Source organism: Nomascus leucogenys, chromosome 3, assembly GCF_006542625.1.
Source record: "Nomascus leucogenys isolate Asia chromosome 3, Asia_NLE_v1, whole genome shotgun sequence".
Taxonomy (NCBI): Eukaryota; Metazoa; Chordata; class Mammalia; order Primates; family Hylobatidae; genus Nomascus; species Nomascus leucogenys.
The window spans coordinates 36,447,817-36,471,475 of NC_044383.1; the positions used below are offsets into that span (position 1 = coordinate 36,447,817).

The 23,659-nt window shown below is 52.2% G+C and overlaps 1 protein-coding gene across 2 annotated transcripts in view; it reads left to right on the forward strand.

Annotated features, from left to right (window-relative positions):
• The first annotated feature begins 951 nt into the window (after positions 1 to 951).
• Positions 952 to 23,659, forward strand: part of SLIT1 (slit guidance ligand 1) — a 188,355-nt gene continuing 165,647 nt past the window's right edge. The window contains exons 1-3 of one of the 2 annotated variants that reach the window (XM_003255278.3): positions 952 to 1,427; positions 22,102 to 22,173; positions 23,543 to 23,614. In XM_003255278.3, the coding sequence (XP_003255326.2) occupies positions 1,231 to 1,427; positions 22,102 to 22,173; positions 23,543 to 23,614 (341 nt within the window). In that variant the 5' untranslated portion in view covers positions 952 to 1,230. The remainder of the gene's footprint in view (positions 1,428 to 22,101; positions 22,174 to 23,542; positions 23,615 to 23,659) is intronic. The other variant, XM_030808989.1, reaches the window with a different exon arrangement.

Here is a 23,659-nt window from a genome sequence, read left to right on the forward strand (position 1 = left end):
GCGCTATGCCAGCCCTCTCTGTCTCCTTTGATGACAAGATGGAATATTCATTTTCATCTGTTTCCACCTGTCAGAAATGGAGGAGCGCTGGTGTGAGCGGAGGAAGACGTTTGCCAGATTTCCAAGTCCCCTTAATGTCTCGTCCCTCTCTTCTACAACGGGGGAAGAAGCCCGTGTAACTGTATGGTACAAATGTGCCCTGCTGAGCAAATGTCCCAATCAGAGCCATTCTCATCCTGGGCATGGGGCTGGCTCGTTCCCCTCTGAGAAGTGGGTGCATTGAGGTAGGAAGGAGACTGTACTCGGCCTAGCGCTTTCGTGGACCCTCCCCCCACAAAGCTCCATCCTCAAAGTCCAGGCTAAGTAAGGTTGGTGGCTTGAGGATGCCACCTGGGGCACAGGCACAGGGTTTCCCTTAACCAAGAATTGACATAGCGAGTCGGGTGGGGCCTAGAGGCCGCTGCTGCCGTCGGGGGATGGGGGGAAACGGGTCTGACCCCCCGGGAAGGCGTCCAAGCGGCAAAATAAGATCTCCCTCCCACCATGGACTAGCAGCTGGGGCCGCGGGTGCCGGGGTGCGTGCGTCTGAATGTGTACATCCTCGGTGTGTGTGTGTGTGTGTGTGTGTGTGTGTGTGTGTAGCCAGGACTTGGCGGGTCGAGCCACACCCCCCTTCCCTCCTCTCCCATCCCCCGCCTCCCCCTGCCCGCTGACAGCGTCTCGGAGGTTCCACCTTTGAAACTGTAGGCGGCTTGCAGCCTCCGAGTGGTCGTCGGGAGAGGGGCCTGCGCGGGGGAGGGCGGGGAGGAGCCTGGCCCTGGATGTGTGCTTTCCGATTGATGGATGACTGCCGGGTGGGAGCGAGCGCGCGGGTGTGTGTGTGATCGTGTGTGTGTGTGTGGTGTGTGCGCAGGGTGCGTGCGCGCGCGGGGCCCGCCCATTTTCCTCCTCGCAGCAGTCAGTTGGGAGCTGGAGGGAGGGAGAGGGAGACGCAGGCGGCGAAACGGCAGAGGAGCCGAGCGCCCTCCGCCCAAGGCGCCCTCCCTCGGTCCGCGCACAGGCGCCGTCGCTTGGAGGAGCAAGGTGCCTCCCAGCCCGCAGGGGCGCCGCGCGCAAGCCTGCGGGCTCTTCGGTGGCTCTGCCCCGGGACTGCACCTGGAGGCGGCCCCGGACGGGGATGGTCAGCGGCTGCTGCCGTCTGGCTCGCGAGCGGGACGCGGTGAGGGCACCATGGCGCTGACGCCCGGGTGGGGGTCCTCGGCGGGGCCGGTCCGGCCGGAGCTCTGGCTACTGCTGTGGGCAGCCGCGTGGCGCCTGGGTGCCTCGGCGTGCCCCGCCCTCTGCACCTGCACCGGAACCACGGTGGACTGCCACGGCACGGGGCTGCAGGCCATTCCCAAGAACATACCGCGGAACACCGAGCGCCTGTGAGTATGGCCCCCGCCCGTGGCTCCCTGGCTCCGAGGTTGCCCTCCCACCCAGACGCAATTCCGGACTTGGGGGTGGGGGCAGGACCACTGGGGCCCGTCCGGGCTCCGCAGCCCACAGACGGGTCAGTGCCTGCCGGGGTCTTTCCCGAGCCAGGAGCCAGGAACGCCAGTGGTTTCTCCATCCCTGGGATTCAAAGGGCCCTCGGCGAGGTTGTCAGCTTCCGTCCTCACACCTGCACCCTGCACTCCGCACCCGCAGGCCCTCCCCATTGCGCCAGCGCTTTATTCCTCCAGGGTGCCTGCGAACTGGTGCCAGAAAGCCTTCCTTGCACCCAGGAGGGACACTTCCCACACTCGCCAGGCACAATGTCTCCTTCTGGGCACATGGGCTACGGCCGCGTTCTGAGCCAGCTGCGCAGATTCCCGCTCCCGGAGCTTGCTCCTGACGAAGGGCAGCAGGGTGGGATGGAGGCGAAGTTTCTGGTCTGCCCCTTCTTCTCCATTGTTTGCCCCAGAGCCTTGAGAATTCTTCCCCTGCAGGTGCCACGCGTTGGTCCCCTACTCACCCGCCTCCCTCCACACCCAGCCATCCCCAACACAGGCAGACAATGGGACCTGAGGGCTTTGGGTATGGGGCTTGGGGTATGTAACATTCAGCACCCGGAAAGGGGTAGGTGTGTCTTGGATGGAGAACCGGGTGGATAATGCCAAGAAGTCAGGAGCTTGGAGAGTGGGGGCTCAAGGTTAAAGATATTGACCATGACAAGTCATAAAAAAACAGCATTTCTCTTCCCCTGTTCTCTCTCACTTGTGAATTCTTGAAGAAACTTGATCCTTTTCTTTTCTAGACCCACTAAGCTAGTAGAATGTGTGTGTGTGTTTGGGTGTGTTTGAGTGTGTGTATTTACAGACCTTTATACTTTGTTTTCTGTGACTCTCCTGCAGAATGTGTTTCTGTGTGAATTCCTAGTATTAAAGGGCCACCTTAATAGCGTGAGGCCATGAGAGTCCCCGTAATGGGCTGTGTGTGTGTAGATTTTGGTCACATGCAGGACCTTTGTACTGCTCGCACAGGTGACTGCACCAGGAGATTTTTGAACAGGGCTTTGGAGAAGGCTGCTGGCTCCTTTGAAACCTACCTACTCTTCCTTCCCACGCTCCTCGGTGACTGCAGTGGCTCTCAGGAAAGGTGTGCGTATTTTGATAACTTTCGAGCACATTTTCACGGCCCCCACCTGGTCAGAGACAGAAATCTGACCCTGAGGAGAGCTGTCTCCTGAATCAGACTCTGTACCAAGGCCAGCAATTAGTGAGCACACATTTGCCCCAGACTCTTCTTGGCTGCATCTGAAAAATTCCTGTGGAGGTTTTAGAGAATTTGCAATCTAGATGCAATCTAGATGGGAAGTGTGTGTGTGTGTGGTGCATGTGTATGTGTGTGTGTGAATGCTTGTGTGTTACAGGGCTGGGGAGAGGTGGTACCAAACTGAGTTTGCGTGGACAGCGCGTGCATTATCCTGACTGGACCCAGAGAGGAACTGAGGGTCAGAAATCTGTCCAGAGGACCCCTGTGGTGGCCTGGTCACCCTCCATGCCTGTCCCCTCTGTACCTGCTCCCTGCTCCCTTTGCCTTGTCCACCGGAGTTTCTCCTGAAGCTGCTACCCTGGTTGCAGCCTAGATCTAAGACACATTAGCCCCTCTTCTTTGCTTTTGAATGTTGAGTCTTAAAGTCATCTCCTCCACCTTTACTCTCTCACCACCTTTAGTGTTTAAGATTTCCATGAACTCTTTAGCTCTTTTGTGATCAGAGTGAGATGAAAGTGAAATTTCCTAGTACAGAGGAAAGAGGTGGCATTCTGGGAGCTATACTGCCTGGGTTCCCCAGCTCTGTCACCTGTTAGCTGTGTGACCTTGGGCAAGTTACTTAACTTCTCTGAACCTTAGTTGCTTTCCATCAGGAAAATGGGGCTGAGGCTACATAAGGTCTCTGGTTCTTGTGAGGATGGAAGATCATGTATGGGAAGTGCCTGGTACCTTCTGATGCTCGCTAAGTGAGAGCCATTATTAGGATAGGGAGGGGAATCTCATTTTAATTCAGCAAATGTTTCTGAGCCAGGAACTGCCCTGGGTGCTGAGGTGTCAGCAGGGAATGAGCCCATCCCTGTCCTCAAGGGGCACATGGTCTAGAGAACTGGGCAGAGGACCTCTAATGGCGAGCTCTCAGGAGAGGGCCAGGCAGCCTCAGGGAATGGGCTGTGGGAACACTGGGGTGAGAAGCCCTTTTCCAGGGTGAAGGGGTTTCTCAGAGGATGGGCCACTTTATCAAGGTTGGTTTGGATTTTGCCAAGCACAGAGGGCAGGCAATTTAGGCAGAGGGAACAGCTGGGCTCCAGGCCCAGCACATTCTGCTGCTTGTCAGGTCATGGGGCCTGCTTTCTTGCAGACCTCTTTTTTTTTTTTTCCTTTTTTGTAGAGATGAGGAGCTAGCTATGTTGCCCAGGCTGGTCTTGAACTTCTGGGCTCAAGCACTCCTCCTGCCTCCACCTCCCAAAGTGCTAGGATTACAGGCGTGAGCATAAGCAAAAAGCCAGCAGGTGTGAGTATGAGCCAAAAGCCTGCAAGTGTGAGTATGAGCCAAAAGCCTGCAGGTGTGAGTATGAGCCAAAAGCCTGCAGGTGTGAGTATGAGCCAAAAGCCTGCAGGTGTGAGCATGCCTGGCCCTATATGGGCAGATGGACCAGCTTGTCCCTGGGGCTGAAACATGCTGTGGCCAGCGGCCAGTGGGTGGGATGGGACTTGAGGCTGGAAAGAGACGTTGGGAAGGGTCAGGAAGACTTTCTATATGTGAACTTTTCCTCTGGGAACTTCCTAGCTGGAATCCAGGGGTGAGTTATCCTGGGGAAGTGGAGCAGGTCTGATCTTTGCCATGTGGGCAAAGCTTCCTGGACTGGGAAAGCGCAGGGAGCCCGCCTGTTCTCCAGGCAGCCCGTGAAAGAGCTGCTCAAAGAGGAAAAGAACATCTTGAAAGAGGCCTTGGTGAGAGCCCAGGCAGACTCAAAATAACTGTGGCAAATGCTCTCTCTAATCAATATGAGTGTCGTGCAGTATCAGAGCCTGAAACAGCGGCTTCTTCTGAGGCTGTGAAATTTTTATGGACTGCAGCTGTGCATTTGCCTTTTGTCCTTTGGGCAGTTTGTGCGGCAGCCTGTGAGGCTCAGCAACTTTATGATCATATATTCTATAACTCTGGGTCCAGGCCTGTCCCCTGAAATGGAAAGAAATGGTCATTGGTTTGCTGTGGGGACTTCTGGAAAGAGGTTGGGTAGGCCCCAGAGCTGCTGAGGAAATTGGTTCAGCCAGAGGGGCTGTGGGGCTGGTCAGCTGGGCAGGGAAGGGATGCTAAATAATTCACTGTAATGAACAATTAAAATACAGAGCCAGGGCTGGGAGAGGCGGCGGAGGAGGCCCGGGAAGCTTCCTCTCTTTGTACTGCTCAGGCGCAGAGGGACCCAGCCATGGTCACCATTAAGTTATTTTTTTTTTCTTCCATAACGACCTTGACTTTCAGTTGGACTTGATTTTTAATTAAAAAAATATTTTAACTAGAGTGACCACGAGAATGTGACAGGAGAGTGCAGTATGTGTGGAAATCGCTGGTTCCCCCAACCCTGGGCACCCTGGGTATTTGAGGCTTGCGGAAGATTCCCCTTGTGAGTGCAGAGAGGGGAAGTTGCCCGAGGATGGAGGGAGGCAGGGAGGGCCTCTGGGAAGGCCTACTGTTCTCTCTTTGCCTCCAGGCCCAGCACATTCTGCTGCTTGCCAGGTCTTTTTTTCCCCTTTTTTGTAGAGATGGGGATCTAGCTATGTTGCCCAGGCTGGTCTCAAACTTCTGGGCTCAAGCAATCCTCCTGCCTCAGTCTCCCAAACTGCTGGGATTACAGGCATGAGCCACCATGCCCAGCCTTGCCGTCCTCCTTATGTGCCCTTCCCTCCTTGCCAGTTCATCCACCCTGCCCTATCTCCATGCCTGCTGTAGAGGCCTGGGAGGCCCTCTCTAGACTCAGCTCCCTGAGTTGGAGGTCCCATTTAACAGGGCTGAGTGGTCACGCATAAGGAAGGCTGCCCAGGGCACCTGAGGCTGATCCTCTGGGGAGCCTGTTTGAAATTCCAAATAATAATTGGATGGTGACCTTGGTAATGAGGTCAGGGGCCACTGCAGCCACATCTGCCATCAGGGCCCAGTTGGATCTGAGCAGGCCACCATGGTCTCCTGCAGCAGAGGCCTGTGCCGTGTAGAGCAGGTGCCTCCCGGCAGGGCAAGAGTTTCCTGCTTGCTTAGGCTTTGGTGTGGTCACTGGCCCTCTGGCTTATTGCTGGGCTCTGAATGACTGGTGTTAGGACCCCCATGCTGTGCCTCTCCCTGCTCTGAGACCCAGTTTCCCCATCTGTAAAAGAGGATCACGACAGCTGTGCAGGTTGATAGTGAGGAGCAAGTGAGGCAACGTGCCACGCTTGGCACATGGCTGGTGTTCGCCCTTCTCTCGGCCTCTGGAGCTGATAACACCTACTACCTCAAAGGGCCTGTGCACTCACTCATGCTACGGTTGTGAAAATGCTTTGTGATTTAATCATTAGGATATTATTGTTATTATTTGGGAAGCTCAAGCTAGAGGCTCGAGGGTTTGGGTGGGGCAGAAGAGAGCTCGGGAGGTAAGGATTTGAGCGTTGCCTCTCTTGCAGTCTGTCTGCTTAGAGCGCTGTCTGTCTGTTTAGAGCACTCGTTTACCTTTCCTGGGCATCTCTGCCCCTTTCCCTTGGGACGTGGAGACAGAGTGGGGACTGTATGCAGGGCTGGTGGTCATGATGGCAGGGCTGTGAAGCCAGACTGCCTAGGTTTTTAGCCCCACTCTGCCACTCAGCAGCTGGGGGGGCCTTGGGCAAGTGATGGGGTTTAATCCCCTCATTCAACAGATAGCTATCTATTGAACGTCTGCATTGTGCCGGGTGAATAGTGCTGGACAGAAACAGAAACCCAAGTTTTAGTCCTGCAGGGGAGATAGAGATGAATGACATAATATAAGAATAAGCACATAACTGCAAGCTGGGATAAGTGCTCTGGAGGAAAGGGCGACTTCTCAGAACCCCCATTTCCTTGCCCATAAAGTGGGGATGATGATAGGGCCTGCTTCAAAGGGTGGTCATGAGGATTAAATGCGGTAATGCTTGCAGGGGCGCTTTGCACAGGGCCTGGCAGACAGCGAGTGCACAATAAATGGTAGTATTATTATTGTTATTAAGGTGACAGAGAATTGCATGGATGTGAAGGAAATTCGGGCGTCACGCTGGATCCCAGGGTGGCCCTCCTCTTCCCCATCGGGCAGCCGCTGGGAACCCTGGAGCACAAGGGGAGGGGCTTATCTTCCTCGGTGCCCCTTGGGCGGGGCAGGCTGTCAGTGGCCCAGGCTGCCTGAGGCTGCCAGCAGGGGCGGCCGTGCTCTTTTGGGGCTGGGCGGCTCCCGCATTATTGGGAGCAGACGGGTGCTTGGCGGAGTTGCCGCCTCCAGTTCTGTGCCGGCATTAGCAGCTCGGCGGGGCTCTTGCTTAATGGGATTTTCTTCCCAAATGCTGTAATTATCGCCATACAAATACTTATTACCCAGAGCAGATGACGGCCGGGCCTTGGGCAGTAGCCAGGGAGCTGGGCTGTGCTGGGGGGCAGGGAGGGTGTGGAGAATTGGCTCCTCTTTTTGACGGAGCTCATGACCCCCTCCTCTCCTTTCTGGAACCCAGCCTGTGGCGGACAGACAGCTGTTGGGCACCTGCAGGGTGCATAGCGTCGTTGAGAGAGGCCTGAGGAGCTTTCGGCCTGGTGAGGGAGAAAGAACAAATGTGTAAGGATGTCCGTAGAGACGAGGAGCACAGTGGCTACCAGCCCAGGCTTCAGTACGAGAATGGCCCAGTGTGAATCCTGGCTTCATCACCTACCGAGAGATCTTAAACAACTCACTAGTGACTCAACTTCCTCATCTGTAAAATGGGACCAGTGACAGCATTTACCTCGTAGGGCTGTGAAGTTAAGATGAGATGATTTTTTTGAGACGGGATCTCACTGTGTTCCCCAGGCTGGTCTTAAATTCCTGGGCTCAAGTGATCCTCCCACTCAGCCTCCCAAGTAGCTGGAACTACAGGCATGCATCACCATGCCCAGCTAATTTCTTAGTTTTGATAACTGTCCGTGGTTATGAAAGAGGTTAATGCTAGGGAAAGCTGGCTGAAGGCAGCAAGAATAAAGATTAATAATTAGAATAGAATAATGCCTGGCACACAGTCAATGCCCCATCAGCATGGAGGTGAGGCTGATGAGAGTCGCTAGATGGGAGTGAGACAGGGAGGAGGGATTGAATTGTTGTTGTGTTGTGGAGGTAGAGTTTGAACTGGGGCTTAAAGGCTGGGCAAGACTTAGGTTAAGTAGCAAGGCGAAGCGAGGGTAAGGGAGTTTGGGAGCATTCAGAAGGTATGTGCCATGTATTTGGGAAGGAGAGTGAGAAGCAAAACCCCTGAGGGGCGAAGATTTGTGTTGGTGAGTTCTGGGGGAGGAGGTTAAAGAAATGGGTGGGCACCAGGAGATGGTGCAGGGAAATGGGGGCTCCCAGAGGGGGTATGTAAAACTTTTTGTTAAATTTTAAAAAACAAATAAATGATTTTTAATAAACTTATGGACTTGGGCAAACATCACAATCCAATTTGCTTTATCATAATCACATACACACACACACACAAACTTTCTCTCCTCTATCACACACACTCATAGGTAATTTTTTTTTCTGAACCATTTAAGAATAGCTTGAAGACATTGAAACTTTTTTCATTTAAATATTTGGTGGGTGTTTTCTAAGAACCACAAGGCTATCAACATCAGAAAATTAAACATCGGTGCAAAACTATTCTCTACTCCGGAATTCACATTCAGTTTTCATCAATTGCTCTGATAATGTCTTTCATGGCTATTTTTTCCCAGGTCCACAATCCTGCCAGGATCGCACATGGCATTTAATGGTCATGGTCTTTAGTCTCCCTTAATTTGGAAGAGCTCCTCAGCCTTTCTTTGTTTTTCTTGACCTTGACATTATTGATGTATGCAGGCCGGTTATTTTGCAGAATGCTCCTCAGTTTGGCTTCATCTAATCTTTCCTCACGATTACATTCAGGTTATGCATTTTTGCCAGGAATGCCAAATAATGACTCCATGTCCTTCCTGGTGCACCATGTCAGAAGGCACGTGATGTCAGTTTGTGCCAGTATTGGTGATTTTGTCTTTAATTACTTCATAAGTTGATGTCTGCCAGGCTTCTCTGCTGAGAGGTCATTGTCTTCTTCTTTGGTATTAACAGGTAATTTGTCAGGGGGTTGTTTGAAGCTGGGTACATATTCTGTTTCTCATCAAGCTTTCATCCCCCGAGTTTTAGCATTCATTGATGATTTTGCAACTCCATAATTTGTTCTCTATTAGTTGGCTTTCTACCGTAAGAAAGAACTTTCCCTTCTCCCTCATCTGTTTTTTTTTTTTCAGATGGAGTTTTTGCTCTGTTGCCCAGGCTGGAGTGCGGTGGCACAATCTCGACTCACTGCAACCTCTGCCTCCTGGGTTCAAGTGATTCTCCTGCCTCAGCCTCCTGAGTAGCTGGGATTACAGGCATCCACCACCATGCCTGGCTAATTTTTGTATTTTTAGTAGAGACGAGGTTTCACCATGTTGGTTAGGCTTGTCTCGAACTCCTGACCTCAGGTGATCCACCCGCCTCAGCCTCCCAAAGTTCTGGGATTACAGGCATGAGCCACCGTGCCCGGCCTGATTTCCTTCTTTTTTATGGTTTCATAGTACTCTGTGGTGTATATGTACCATATTTTCTTTATCCAATCCGCTGTTAATATCCTGCCACCACCTTGACTTTAATGTGGTTAAACTGATTTTGGACTTCTGACTTCCAGAACTGAAAGATAATACACTTGTGTTACTTTCAGCCACTAGCATATGGTAATTTGTCATAGGAGTCTACTACAGTCATAGAGTTCAAAGCTATTGCAGAGGCCAAGATACGAGGGGAAGTGGGTCTGGACCAAGGCAGAGAGAGCAGAGAGTGTAAGTGGGAACGGCGTGGCGGACTCTGATGCTTGAGTCTGAGAGAGTGATTTTGGGACTGGAATAAGCTGGAAAGCGTGACTGGTCCTGGAGGAGAAGCTGTGAATTTGGCTTTTGCCTGTTTTCTTTGAATTGCCACTAAAAATCTATGTGAAAAAGATGGCCCCAGAGGTCATGATGGGGAAGGTTACTCTGGAGAGTATTCAGGTTGGAGAGAGAGATGGGGGGGCCTCAGGAGAAGCGCTTCAACCTATGAGGGCAGCGGAACAGAAACTCTGGTGGGAATAAGGATCTCCTGGGAGGCTGGCACAAAATGCAGATTCCCAGCCCATCCTAGAGGTGCTGGCTCTGTAGGTCTTCACCAAGGCGATTCCGGTGATTTGGATTCTGGAGTGCCCAGGACACAGTTTAAGAAACACTGCTTGGTGCCAGGGTTTCCTGGAGAAGAAAGCACATACTTCGAGGACTCACACACATTAGCTCCCACCCACATTAGAGGGCAGGAGGAAGGGAAGGTGTTGAAGGAAGAGATGGTGGAGAGGCGGGAGGAACTCCTGTCCTGTGTTTGACATTGGAGAGCAGTGGCTACACGTTTGTGGATTTGAACCTGGGCCGAGTAATCATTGCAAAGGCCAAAGAAGGAGTTTGGCGAAGAGGAGGAGGGTTAGCAGTGTGGAGAGCATTCAGTCCGTCTGAGGAGGAGGTCCAAGGAAAGCTTCTGGAACATGAGATCAGGGGTCACTGGTAAAGTGGGCAGAGCAGTTTCCTGGGAGAAGCGGAAGGCAGGAGGCAGATGGCCGGCAGCGAGTAGGTGGTAAGGAATTTTGCAGAGGAGAGGACAGGCACGGGAGCTCTGAGGGAGAGCAGGCTCAGGAGAGAGTTGCCTGAAGCATAGAGGCAGGTGGACTGGAGTCTCTTGGAGAGGGAAGGAGGAAGCCAGGGGTCTTGGGGAATGCAGGAATGGGGAGGGCTGGCAATGGGCCAGAGAAGGACAGAGGCAGAGAGAGGTGAGAGGGAGTTTTGATGGTGGCTGTGGTCGTGGTCGTGGCTTAGAGCCCCTCCCTCTCGCCCGCCTCAAATGAGCTGCTTTACCTGAGTTCCCTCTTTTACTCCTCATAACACTCCTGGGAGGAAGGTATTACTCACCTCTGCTTTGCAGGTGAGGAGAAGGTTCAGAGAGGTGGAGCCATCTGCCCAGGGTTGAACAGCTGGCTGGTAAGTGGTAAGCTGAGATTCCCTGAGTCTTGAGGCTCTGAGACGTGCCTGTGTTTAGTTTTTAAATTTGACTTCTGCTCTATAGTCTTAATGAGGCCTGACTTCATTCACTCATTCATTCATTATTTGCCGGATATTCATTCGGCATCTATAAAACACCTGCCAGCTTAGCGCTGGGGTTGTAAAGGCAAATTGGCCGTGATTGATTCCTGCCTGCACATGTTTGCTGGGTGCACCCATGTTGCAGGCTGGTATAGGGAGCAAGGTGTCTGGTCTGGGGGTGGAGAGTTGTGGGCAGAGTTGGGCAGATTCAGGGAGGTGGTGGTGCAGGTGGAGGTCAGTGGCGGGTGGCCTCCTAGGGGCCTGAATGGATAGAGAGCATGGAGGCCTAGGGGCTGTCAGTGGGGCCCTGGCTGCAGGGCTGTGGTTTGGGGGTGGGCCCCAGACCTGGGAAGGGGACTGGCAAGAACAAAGCGGGGCCTCAGAAGTGAAGGGACTGGGGTGCACTTTGGGCCTCAGGACAGAATCCTATGGAGTTGGGATTAAGAGCTGGGCCGTGACTACCTCACACCCACTTGGATTGCGACTGTCAAAAAAAACAGAAAATAACAAGTGTTGATGAGGATGTGCACACTGTTGGTGGGGATGTGAAATGGTGCATCTACTATGAAAAACAGTATGGCGGTTCCTCAAAAAATTAACAGTAGAATCACCATATGACCCAGCAATTTCACTTCCAAGTAAATACCCAAAAGAACTGAACGCAGGGTCTCAAAGAGATATGTGTACACCTATGTTCAAAACGGCATTATTTACAATAGCTAAAATGTGGAAGCAAGCCACATGTCCACCAACAGATGAAGGGATAAACAAAATGTGGTCTCTATATATAGAATAGAATATGATTCAGCCTTAAAAAGGAAGGACATTCTGACACATGCTACAACATGGATGACCCTTGAGGACATTGTGCTGGGTGAAAAAGCCAGTCATAAGACGACACTGTATGATCTCACTCATCTGAGGTACCCAGAGGAGTCACATTCAGAGACAGAAGGTAGAAGGGCAGTTGCCAGGGACTGGTGGAGAATGGGGGAACTCTGTAGCATAGAGTTGCACTTTGCAGGTGAAAAAGTTCTGGAGATTGGTTTGCACAACAATCTGAATATACACATTTTAAAGTAGTACAGTACACTACAGAACTATCCACTTAAAAAGGATTAAGATGGTACGTTTTATATTATGTATATTTTTACCACAATTAACAACTAATTGTTATTATTTTTAAAAAGAGCTGGGTCCTGGGGTCAGATGTGCCAGAGCTCAAGTCCTGCTCCTCAACCAGCTAGGTGACCTGAAACAGGTCATTTAAACTTTTTAGGCCTCAGTGCCCTCATCTGTCAGTCAAGACTGACAAGGAGCCTCTGAGCCAGGTACTACTGTGAGGCTTAAATGAGCTGGCTTGGTTGGGATACTACTGTAGCAATTGCTATTTCTCCAGCCAAGGAAACAAGATGGGTCCCCAGGAGCCCAGGCGCAAGGGTGGAGTGGATCGGTAACAAATGGGCCCTGGCATGGGGTCCCTGCCTTCTCCTTGGGGCTTCCCCACTGGTCACATGTCAGAGGGTGGTCCCAGGCTGGAGTTGGTGTCTGGCTGTGGCTCAGCCTGGTGGGTTAGAGGACTGGGATGCTGGGAGCCCTGGCTTCTCACCTACTAAGGCCTGAGGATGTGGGGAAGGCCCAGCTGACTGACGGGAGTGCGTGCAAGGACTCGGCTATGGTATGCCAGCAGCCCCTAGGCCCAGTGGGCAGGGTTGCTCTGGCAGCCTATATTCAGTGAGCACCTACTATGTGCCAGGTATCTTCACAGGTGCCAGGGATACAGCAGTGAGCAGACCAGCTGCGGCCTCTCCCCTCACAGGTAGCTGGGAGACTTGCCTCAGGCAAAGGACCTCCTATTGACCCGCAGCTCTGATGGCAGTCCGAGCTCCAGAGGAGATAAGTGGGCACCTGGGGAAGCTGGTTTAGAGGAGGGCGTTTGACTGGAGGCCTGAAGGCTGTTCGGACAGGGAGCCTGGTGCATGTGCTAGGGGCAGGGGAAGAGCTTGCTGAGCTCTAGGCTGCTCCAGGCCAGAAGGAAGCGCTGATATTGAAGGGAACGGAGGAGCAGAGTGGAAGCCCTGTGGCTGAGGGGCTGGTATTTTCCTATTAAAGGGCTGAGGAATAATTATTCTTCTACCCCCTGGGCCAAGGCAGGCTGGCCAGAGGCCTTTGCCCGTCGGGAGCCCCAGCTACCCTTTCCTTGGGGTCAGATTCTGTGCTCACTCTGCCCTTCTGGGCTCAGGTCTCCAGGACTTCAGAGTCCTCGGATACCTGCCAAGGCTTGCAGCTGCGCTCAGGGATCCCTCTCTGACCCCCTCCTTCCCCATCAACCTCACATCCTGGAAACCCCAGGCTGTACCCGCTGGGGCCTCAGGCCCTCAGCCTCACCACTGCTTGAGGCCAACGCTGGCTTTGCTCAGATCCTCATCACCCCCACTTGAGCCTGGGAGGTCAAGGCTGCAGTGAGCTGTGATCATGTCCCTGCACTCTAGCCTAGGCAACAGAGTGAGACCCTGTATTAAAAAAAAAAAAAAAAAAAAAAAAGGGATGAAGCTGGGATTCCAGCCCAGGCCTGTGCCTGCAAGGCCTGAGTTATTTGGCCCAAACACTGAGCCACTTGGATTGGCTTCCCAGCTCTGCCACTCAACCTGTAGGCTCCATTTCCTCATCTGTAAGGTGATGTGAAGGACGCCTACTTCCAAGAGATGTTGTGAGAAGTACGTGGAGCTCATGTTTATGAAGCAGCCAGGCCAGTGCTGCCCTGTGGAAGGGACCTGCCTCGTTCCACCGGCTACCCTGGCTCTCCTGAAGGCTGAGACCGCCCCTGAACAGGAGGAAGACAACCCATCCTTTCCTCTTTCCTGCTGAGGGTGTCTGGAATCACCCAGCTGTCTCACTTAGCAGCTTGGACCCTAAGGATGCTATTTCCTTGCTCATATTGGGCTCACTTATGAGAATGGGAGGACCTGGAAGAGAGGAGGTCGTTGGTAACGTGGGAACATCCTCTGCATGTGGAGCTTTTTTGGGGTGAACGTTTATTTGGGGAGAACGTTTATTTCTTTTCCTCTCTCTCTTTCTAAACTTCTCTCTCTCTCTCTCGCTCCCTCTCCCTCCCGCCTTTCTCTCTCTCGCTGTTTATTTCTGTTTTTCTTTTTCTTTCAACAGGATCTTGCTCTCTTGCCCAGGCTATAGTACAGTGGTGCAATCATAGCTCATTGCAGCCTCAACCTCCTGGGCTCAAGTGATCCTCCCACCTCAGCCTCCCAAGGAGCTGAGATTACCAAGCCTGCTTAATTAAAATAAAATTTTCTTTGTTGAGATGGGGTCTTGCTATGTTGCCCAGGATGACCTCAAGCAATTCTCCCCACTTGGCCTCCCAAAGCACTGGGATTATAGGAGTGAGCAACCACGCTTGGCTGGGGAGAGCATTTCTTAATATGTGTGTGTTTTTATTTTTGGAGTAGGGAAACAAAGAAACATGGAAAACCCACTCAACTAATGCTATTTAAAAGTCAATTTTAATGCAGATTCTTTCCTGCATTCAAGAAATCCTTATTGAAACATCTATCATGTGCCATGTTCTGTGTTGCACCCTGGGGGTACAATAGTGAGAAAACACAGTCTGTGTCCCCAGGGAGCTTCTAATCTCATGTGGAGGCTGGGACATCAGTCAAGGAATCCCCCAAATCAATATAAATTGGCTCTGGCTGGGGAGGTGGCTCACGCTTGTAATCCCAGCACTTTGGGAGACAGAGGCAGTTGGATCACTTGAGGTCAGGAGTTGGAGACCAGCCTGGCCAACATGGTGAAACCCTGCCTCTACTAAAAATGCAAAAAAATTTAACTGGTTATAGTGGTGGGTGCCTGTAATCCCAGCTACTTGGGAGACTGAGGCACGAGAATAGCTTGAACCCGGGAGGTGGAGGTTGCAGTGATTGCAGTGAGCTGAGATTGCACCACTGCACTCTGGCCTGGGTGACAGAGCGAGACTCTGTCTCAAAAAAAAAGCAATATAAATTGGCTCTGATTTGTGCTACAGAGGAGAGGGTTGGGGCGCTCTGTGGGCCTGTGATAGGAAGGTTTGCCAATTGGAGTTTGTAGGCAAAGAGGAAGGAAGGAGCATTCTAGGCAGATGGAGTAGCAAGTCAGAAGGAGCATGGGGCAGGCTGGGTTGGTGGGCACAGAGCAGGCCACTCGGGAACTTGTAGTTCATGGTAAGGAGATTTTTTTTTTTTTTTCGAGATGGAGTTTTGCCCTGTCACCCAGGCTGGAGTGCACTGGCACTATCTCGGCTCACTGCAACCTCCGCCTCCTGGGTTCAAGCGATTTTCCTGCCTCAGCCTCCCAAGTGGCTGGGATTCCAGGCACCTGCCACCACGCCTGGCTAATTTTTGTATTTTTAGTAGAGATGGGTTTCGCCATGTTGGCCAGGCTGGTCTCGAACTCCTGACCTCAGGTGATCCACTTGCCTCAGCCTCTCAAAGTCCTGGGATTACAGGCATGAGCCACCGTGCCCGGTCAGTAAGATTTTTGTCTTGATTCCAAGAGCAATGGAGAGATCCATTGAAGGCTTTAAGTGGGGAGTGACATGATCAGATTTGCCTCTTGAAAAGACCACTCTGGCTGTGGCTTGGAGAGCAGATTGGAGGGGGGCCAAGGTGAATGTGGGGAGCCTGTGAGGCGTCGCTGCAGGGCTCAGGCTTGAGGATAGAGGCGTGGGGCGGGTGTTGCCGCTGGCAGGTGGGATGGGGGAAATGCACCCGGGCCACCCTGCAGATTGGGGTGTTAGGCCTCTGTGGGCTCCTTTACTGCTGTCTGGGCAGTGGCTGGGGAGATAAGTTCTTTCTTTCCTCCGTTTTCCCCGTCTGACTCTGCAGACTCTCAGCGCCGCAGCCTTGGCCAGGGTAAGATTTCAAAGCAAAGAGCTGGGTGTACATTTCCCAGGTAAGCTTGTCTTATTCGGTGACAGCGTGCGTGGTTTCTTTCTTTCTTTCTTTCTTTCTTTTGAGACCCTTCAGGAAGGGTGAGCCTCTCCATCCACCGCAGGCTGTGATGAGGAAGGAACGTTCTAGTCCCTGAGGGAACAGGAGTGGCTGGAGCTCCAGGGTGAGAAATTGCGAAGCTGGCTCCAGGAGCCCCCAGAACAGCCTGCGAGGGGCCCAGGGAGTTTATTCCTGCAGCCCCAGGAAATCCCAGGGTTTCTTTTGGTTCCTCACAAACACCCAGAGACTGGGGATCAAATTCTTGTTTCCTGAGAGGATTCAAGACATCCTTGTGTGTTTTTGTTTTTCCCTTGGTAACTTTGCTTCGGAGGATTTTCTCCAAAATCTTTTGCCACCGAGGTTTTCCTTTCAGGCTAGGACCACACAGGAATGGAGGGAAATCAGGGCCATTTGCCACTGGAGAATTTTTTCCTCCTTGGGGAGAGGGATAGGTGTAAACTCATGACTTTTGGAAGAGGGAGAACCCTCTTAGGGCGTCTTCCCTGGTCTTCAGCTTCCTGGGTCCTGCAGGGAAGTAAGTCTCTGACTCCTCCCAGTTCAGCTTGGCCCTGCCAGTCCAGCACCGGCTGGAGCTGAGCCAGAGGACACCACCTCCTGGCAGAGCCATGGTCCTAGAGGAAAATCACAACAGTGGCAGTAGTAAAGATAATCGCAGCAGGTAATACTGCTGTAGAGAGCATGAATTGTGTGCTGGGCATTATTCTTGGTGTTTTAGAAATATCAAGACATTTAAACCTCACCGCATTTCCAAGAGGTGGGTCTTACCATCATCCTCATTTTATAAATGGGGAAACTGAGGCATAGAAAAGCTAACTTACATGCCCAAGATCACACAGCCAGTGTAACGGTGGAGCAGGAATTTGAAGCCGGATGGTCTGGCTCCAGAGCCCACACTGCTGGCGACTAAGAACACTTAACTCAGCCTGGCGGGGGAGCCCCTGATATTGTTGTGTAGGCAGAGCACATTGTTTTATTACGGAGCCCCTGATATTGTTATGTAGGCAGAGCGCATTGTTTTATTACGGAGCCCCTGTGCAGCTGTGTCCTCTCCAAAGCCCTCAAGTTATGTTCTTCAGCTCTGTCCAAGGCATGGCCACTCCGAGGTGAGGGCATGGATGAGGGGACCGAGGGAGGGTCCAGCAACATGAGGACTTGTGACGTAGGAGACAGAACGTGGAATCACACTGGCTGGGGTCTGATCCCGCCCCACCACTTATTAGCTGTGTGGCACCATGCAAGTTGCTTCATGCATCCATGCCTCAGTTTCCTCCTCAGCAAGTTGGAGAGCATATGACTCCCTTTATAGGTTGTGAAATGAGAGTGAAATGAGATGAAGCATGCTTAGGGTCAGGCCCGGAGCCTGCACACAGTTGGTGCCCAGGAAGAAGTGGTGGGTGTGGGCTCTAGTGGCAAAACCTCAGGGAGCCCAGGTGGGCTCTGGATCTTGGGATCTTCCTGACACTCGAGGCTGGGACCTGCCCGGGTGGGCCGACTCCACCGGCTTCCCTGGCTGCCCTGGGCTTAAGGTCCTAGCAGCGTCTTCCAGTCTCCCCCGGCAGCTTGCTGGGGGAGGGGGCTCCGTGGCAACATTGAGGACCTCCCGTTGGAGGAATCAGATGCAGCAGAAAAATGTACTCCTTGCCTTATTCTAGCAGCCTCTGCTAAGGGGAAGTGACTGGCTTAGGTTGTGAACTTGATCCTGGTGGGAGAGAGGGTGGGCTACCCAGAGGAGGTCACTTTCTCAGCCTAAGTGGCAACAATACCTCCTTAGGCAGCAGCCCTCAGACCTGGGAGCTTAGTGAGGGCTTGCAGGCTGCGGGCTGGGGTGAGGGGCTGTCCCCTGAGAGGAGGCATTAAGCTCTGCGTTAGAGAGCAAGGCTGATGGCGGCAGGCTGGGGTGGGCTTGGGCCTCTTTTGACATTCTTGTCCAGAAGCAGGGCCCCCAAGGGAGAGGCTGTGCCTGCCTTGCTGTCTGCGCCATTGTCTTTTTCTCCCTGCTTGTCTTCGGTCTTGTGTGGAGTGGGGTGTAGGAAGTGAGGAGGAGGGGTGGGACTAAGGAATGCACCTCCGCACCTGCACTATGGGGGCTGGTACAAAAGGGTGTGCTAATGTGGGGTGTCATCGGAATGTCGTCTAGAAGAGAGGTGTGCTAATGTGGGGTGTCATCAAAATGTCGTCTCCACCTCTGCCCCGCCTTAGTGGGAATTCCATTCTCAGGGATTTTTGAGTTCCATTTTGGGTCTTGCCTTGTTCGGGTAAGTCAGTGTTTGTCTTTGCCTCAGTTTTGCCATCTGTGAAATGGGAATAATTATCATAGTCAATTGCTTTAGTTGCCATGAAAAGGAATGAGTGATGAATGATATGTAAAATTCATCAGATTTTTCATGACTTTGACCAAGTAATTCCATTTACAGGAATGTATTCCTTCCAAATGCTCATCAAGCTTTATGCAATATTGTTTATAATCGGACAATATCTAAACAGCCCAGGGATTCCAGTCACAGGGAATCAGGGAGGGAGTGGTCCAGTAACTTGGTATATCCAAATGAAGGGACACTTTATGGCCAATCGGAATCTTAAGTGGAGAACACACAGTGTATGACGTTGTAGAAAGAGGGGGTAACATTTATGTCTCATTCATCCTCTTATCTTCAGAACCTTGCAAAATGCTTTGCACATAGTAAGTCTTCTGTAAACATTTGTTGAATTATCTTAACTATGTAAAAATCATTTCCAACAAAAACAGGTTTGAGGGCAAATATTTCAGAACATTAATAGGAGTTATTTCTTAGTGATGGGATTATGTATGACTTTCATTTTTTTCTTTATTTTTTGGGAAATTGAAAAATATTCAGCAATGTGCATAGTACTCTTATTTTTAAATGCAATAATTTTATTTATATGTTGGGTATTATGGATATTATATGTTGGATATTATGTTGGTTTATAAAAACATAGATGTCTTTTAAAAAATGAAAACACTGCAAAAAAGTATAATAAATAAGGTCACCTTGAGTCCTACCACTTAGTGGTGACAGCCATTATTATGTGGCACACACCCCCCAGCTCATATTCATGTATGTGTGTTTGTGAGTTTCTACATAAGCAGTTTATTAGTCCGTTCTCACACTGCTAACAAAGACATACCGGAGACTGGGTAATTAATAAAGGAAAGAGGTTTAATTGACTCACAGTTCCACAGGGCTGGGGAGGCCTCAGGAAACTTACAATCATGGCGGAAGGGGAAGCAAACACATCCTTCTTCATATGGCGAGAGCAAGGAGAAGTGCAGGAGAACTGCCCTTTTTAAAACCATCAGATCTCATGAGACTTATTCACTATCATGAGAACAGCATGGGAAGGACCTACCCAGATGATTCAATTACCTCCCACCGTGTCCCTCCCATGACACATGGGGATTATGGGAGCTACAATTCAAGGTGAGATTTGGGTGGGTACACAGCCAAACCATATCAAGCAGGTTCTTAGAAAAGGGTTGTCTTGTGACCTTTTCCCATGTTCTGTGTCATGCACAACTTTTGTTGTCAAGACAAACAGATCTGTACCATTTTAAATGGCCGCATGGTATTTGGTTTCGCAGATGTGCTGAATTCAACCAAGCAATGCTCTACTAACGTCCATTTAACTTGTTTAAGATTTTTCCTCTTATAATCAATGCTGACATATTTTTATAATAGAAAAACAACAACCAAAAATGCCTCGTGGTTTTAGGTTTGGGGATAAACATTTCAGCCCAAAGAAAACCAGCCCTGCTCGGGAAGAGAACCACTTTTAAAGGGCTTCATGATGACATTCTCAGTGTTTGAAGAAAGGCTGGGGTGCAGAGGGAGAAGGTTGGGGTGCAACACACTGAGGCTCAGAGTGGCTGTTTCGGGAAATAATATTTAGTTCATTGAAAAATTACCTTTACATGAAGCAGAGCCATCTCATTTGGAGAGGGTGTCCTTGCAGCATTTAGGGTGGGGAGGCAGCTTGGTCAGGGACTCTCACCAGTGGCTTGTGTTAACTTGGAAAGGCCTCAGGCCCCTCTCAGAGATCCTGTTAGGAAAGCGATGAGGAGCAGGGAATGAGTTTGTGCAGCTGCTTCTGAGGATCAGGAGCCAGGCCCACGGGACAGACAGCGAGAGGATGCGTTGAATGTTGAGACAGCCTGACCTGGTAGAAAAAGCCTGGGCCCACGGATCAGATGGCCATGGGTTCAGATTCCTGTTCTGTCAATTACCAGCAGCTGACCTTGGGAAGGCACCTAGCCTCTTAGAGCCACTCTCATCTGTAAGATGAGCACAGTTACTACTTTTTTGCATTGTGTGAGGGTGTGCATAATGCCCAGTTCCTGGATGATGCAGAAAAGGAATCCATGTGTTGTTGATCTTAGTGGAAGCAACCCTAGAACATCACCCAGACCAAGCCCTTCCTTCCTTCCTTCCTTCCTTCCTTTCTTCCTTTCTTTCTTTCTTTCTTTCTTTCTTTCTTTCTTTCTTTCTTTCTTTCTTTCTTTCTTTCTTCTTTCTCTTTCTTTCTTTCTTTCTCTCTCTCTCTCTCTTTTCTTTTTTTTTTTTTTTTTTTGGAAACAGAGTTTCATTCTTGTTGCCCAGGCTGGAGTGCGATGGCATGGTCCTGGCTCACTTCAACCTCCACCTCCCGGGTTCAAGCAGTTCTCCTGCCTCAGCCTCCCGAGTAGCTGGGATTACAGGCGCCTGCCACCATGTCTGACTAATTTTTTTGTATTTTTAGTAGAGACGGAGTTTCAACATGTTGGCCAGGCTGGTCTTGAACTCCTGACCTCAGGTGATCCACCTGCCTCAGCCTCCCAAAGTCCTGGGATTACAGGTGTGAGCCACCGCACCAGGCCAGACCAAACACTTTCTAAACAGCTGGAGGACAGGGACTTTGTTTCTGAAAGTAGCTTGGACTTGGGTTGAGCTCTTGGCCATACCCAGAACTTTTGACTAAAGCTGGCCAAGTGAGAAGACTGGGCTGCAGATGAACATGGGGCGTGTGTGTGTGTGCATGTGTGAGCATGACAGTGTTGAGGAAGAGGAGGAGGCAAGTGGGGAGCTGCCCCAAGGAGACAGATGGCAGAGGGGACAGCTGGAGTGAGGCCTGAGGGAGGTTCTGCTGTGTGGGGCTCAGTGGGGGAACTTTCTGGGGTGGGGGGAGCCTCCCTTCAGGAATGGCCTGCCTTGGTGAGGCTGAGCGAGGCTGGATGGGTCCTCAGGTGGGTCCAAGGTGGCCTTGGAAGGAAGGAGGGGCCAGGCAGCCTAGCATGGGGTGAGAGGAGGAGCTGTAGGCCTGGCCCCAGGACCCAGATGGTGGGGTGGCCTCACTTCCTGGCCTGCCCTCCTGCTCACTGCTGCAGGACTGGCCTCCTGGCAGGCCCCCCATCCCCCTGACCCAGAGTCTCCGCTGGCCCTCGGTTTCTCCTCTGCTTGCTCTCTCTGGCCTTCTGTGATCTGAGCCTGCCTTCCCTCAGCCCTGCTTCTGACAGCTTCCAACTCTCCATCTGTCTGCTGCCCCCTTCACCCCTCAGCTACTCTAGGCCTGATGCAGTGTGGTCCTCGGGGCACATCTGCTCGCTCCCTGTCGTGTGCAGTTCTTCCTTGTCTTTGGGCCTCAGCTTGAGTCTCGCTTCCTCAGTCCTTTAAAATTGCACGGCCCTCCCTGCTCTCTCCTGCTTAGAATATGGACAGCTTGCAGGAGCCAGTGCCACCAGATGATAACACTGGTGTCCCCATGGAGCCCTTTGCGAGTGCAGGCTATGCCCTTTACTTGCTTATACCCTGTGCTAACCCTATAAGGTAGACACAGTTGTCATCCCCATTTTATGGATAAGGAAACTGAGGCTCAGCGAGGATTCTACCTGAATAGCCTCTCTTCTTGACTAGTTTCCAGATTCTTCCCTGGGTGAATGTCTCGTCTCTCCAACTAGACTGAGCTGCATCAGTGGGCAGAAACCACATTTTTGGTTTCCACAGCACTCCCAGTGATGCGCCCTGTGCCCTGCGGTTCCAGTGGGTTGGATGTCAGCTGCAAAGAGGGCCCAGCTTGCCGGGTCTTGACACAGACTCAACTCACAGAAGCCCCCAGCCCCGCTGATAAGATGACTGGCTGATCCTGGTGGGGAGGGCACCTGGAGCAGGGCCCTGGCCTGGGGGCTCACACTGCTTCCTTCTCTCCTTCTTCCTCCAGGGAACTCAATGGCAACAACATCACTCGGATCCATAAGAATGACTTTGCGGGGCTCAAGCAGCTGCGGGTGCTGTGAGTATGGGGTGCTCCCTCCCCACCCTCCCTCCCGGCAATGCCACGGCGGTCCTGGGCGGGGCCCTGGCTGTGGGTGGTAGGGTGGTGGGCTGGCTGGGCCCCTCTACTGTGGAGTCAGTCTTAGCAAGACGTCCTGAGGATTGTCGGGTGGGGTGATGTTGAGTCTTGAGTCTTAACTCATCATAAGGTCCGTCGCCCTGTGCTCTCAGGGTACTGCAGGGGTCCTAGGACCTCAGTTCTTTCAGAACTCCCGCCTCTGTAGTTCTGAGGGTCTTTGGAGGAGCAGGGGCCTCATGACCAATCGTCTCTGAGGTCAGAGCTGACAAGCCGCTGGGCACGGATCTGCTCCAGAACCCCCCGACCTCTGCCCCTTCCCAGGCTCTGGGTGTGTCCTTTCTGAGTCTGGGGAAGCCCATGCTGTCTCCCGGGATTCCCCTCCCCTCTGCCCCCAGGCCTCCAGCGGGAGCCTCTCACACTTCAGGCTTTTGGAAACAAAGCAGAGAAAGAGAAGTGTCTGGTGGCGGTTCCCCCCCTGCCCTGCCCCCAACATCATCTGAGGCCCATGCAGGGGCACGCAAGCCACTTGCTTGCGGGTGGAGAGGGACAGATGCAGGGGGAAAAACACACTTGACTATCTCAAAAGTTATCATGCAACAGTCAATCTGTTGGTGAAAAATGCTGCCCCACCAGCCAGATGCTCTGGGTTTCAGGGCACGTTGGCGGCAAGGGGACGCAGAGTCCCACAGAGCCAGGTGGTTCAGTTGGCGTGGGCACCCCACTCTTTTCTTCAGCAGATGGGGCCAGGCAGGGTGGGGGTACAGGGAGAGAGGGTGTTGTCTGCCAATTGTAGAGTGCGTTGCTGCCTGTGTGGGCTCTGCCTAGTTGGTACAGGCTCCCCTCTCCCTGATACTGGCCGGTCCCCCCTGTTCTGTCCCTTGGACACGTGCCTTCAGGGCCCAAAGAGGCCAGGGCACGTGCGCCAGCAGCTCAAGCCAGCCTGTGCTGCCTGCTGCTGGGCCTGGCTCCCTGGAGCCTGATTGGAGCGGAGACATGGTGCTCGGGTGCCCTGTGGACTTCTGCCCTGGCAGGCAGCTTCACAGGGTCAGGGGGTTGCAAGTGCATTTTGTGGTGAGGTAAGATGCTGGGAGCCCTGAGGAGCCCATGTCAGGGAATTTGCAAAGGTGTAAGGAAGTTGGGTCCGCTCAGGCCAGGCATAGGCCTATGTGAGGCTCGGGCATGGCTCCTGTCTTACTCCCTTGCTAATGCTGCCCTGGCAGAGGTTGCCTCTGCCCCTCCGTCATGCCAGCTGTTTCTAGCAGCCCTTGTCCCACACCCTGTAGCTGTCCTTGTCTCTTTGCTTCCCCAGGCAGCTGATGGAGAACCAGATTGGAGCAGTGGAACGTGGGGCTTTTGATGACATGAAGGAGCTGGAGCGGCTGTGAGTCCTGGCAGGGTGCGGGCCAGGAGGGCGGGGGGCTGGCAT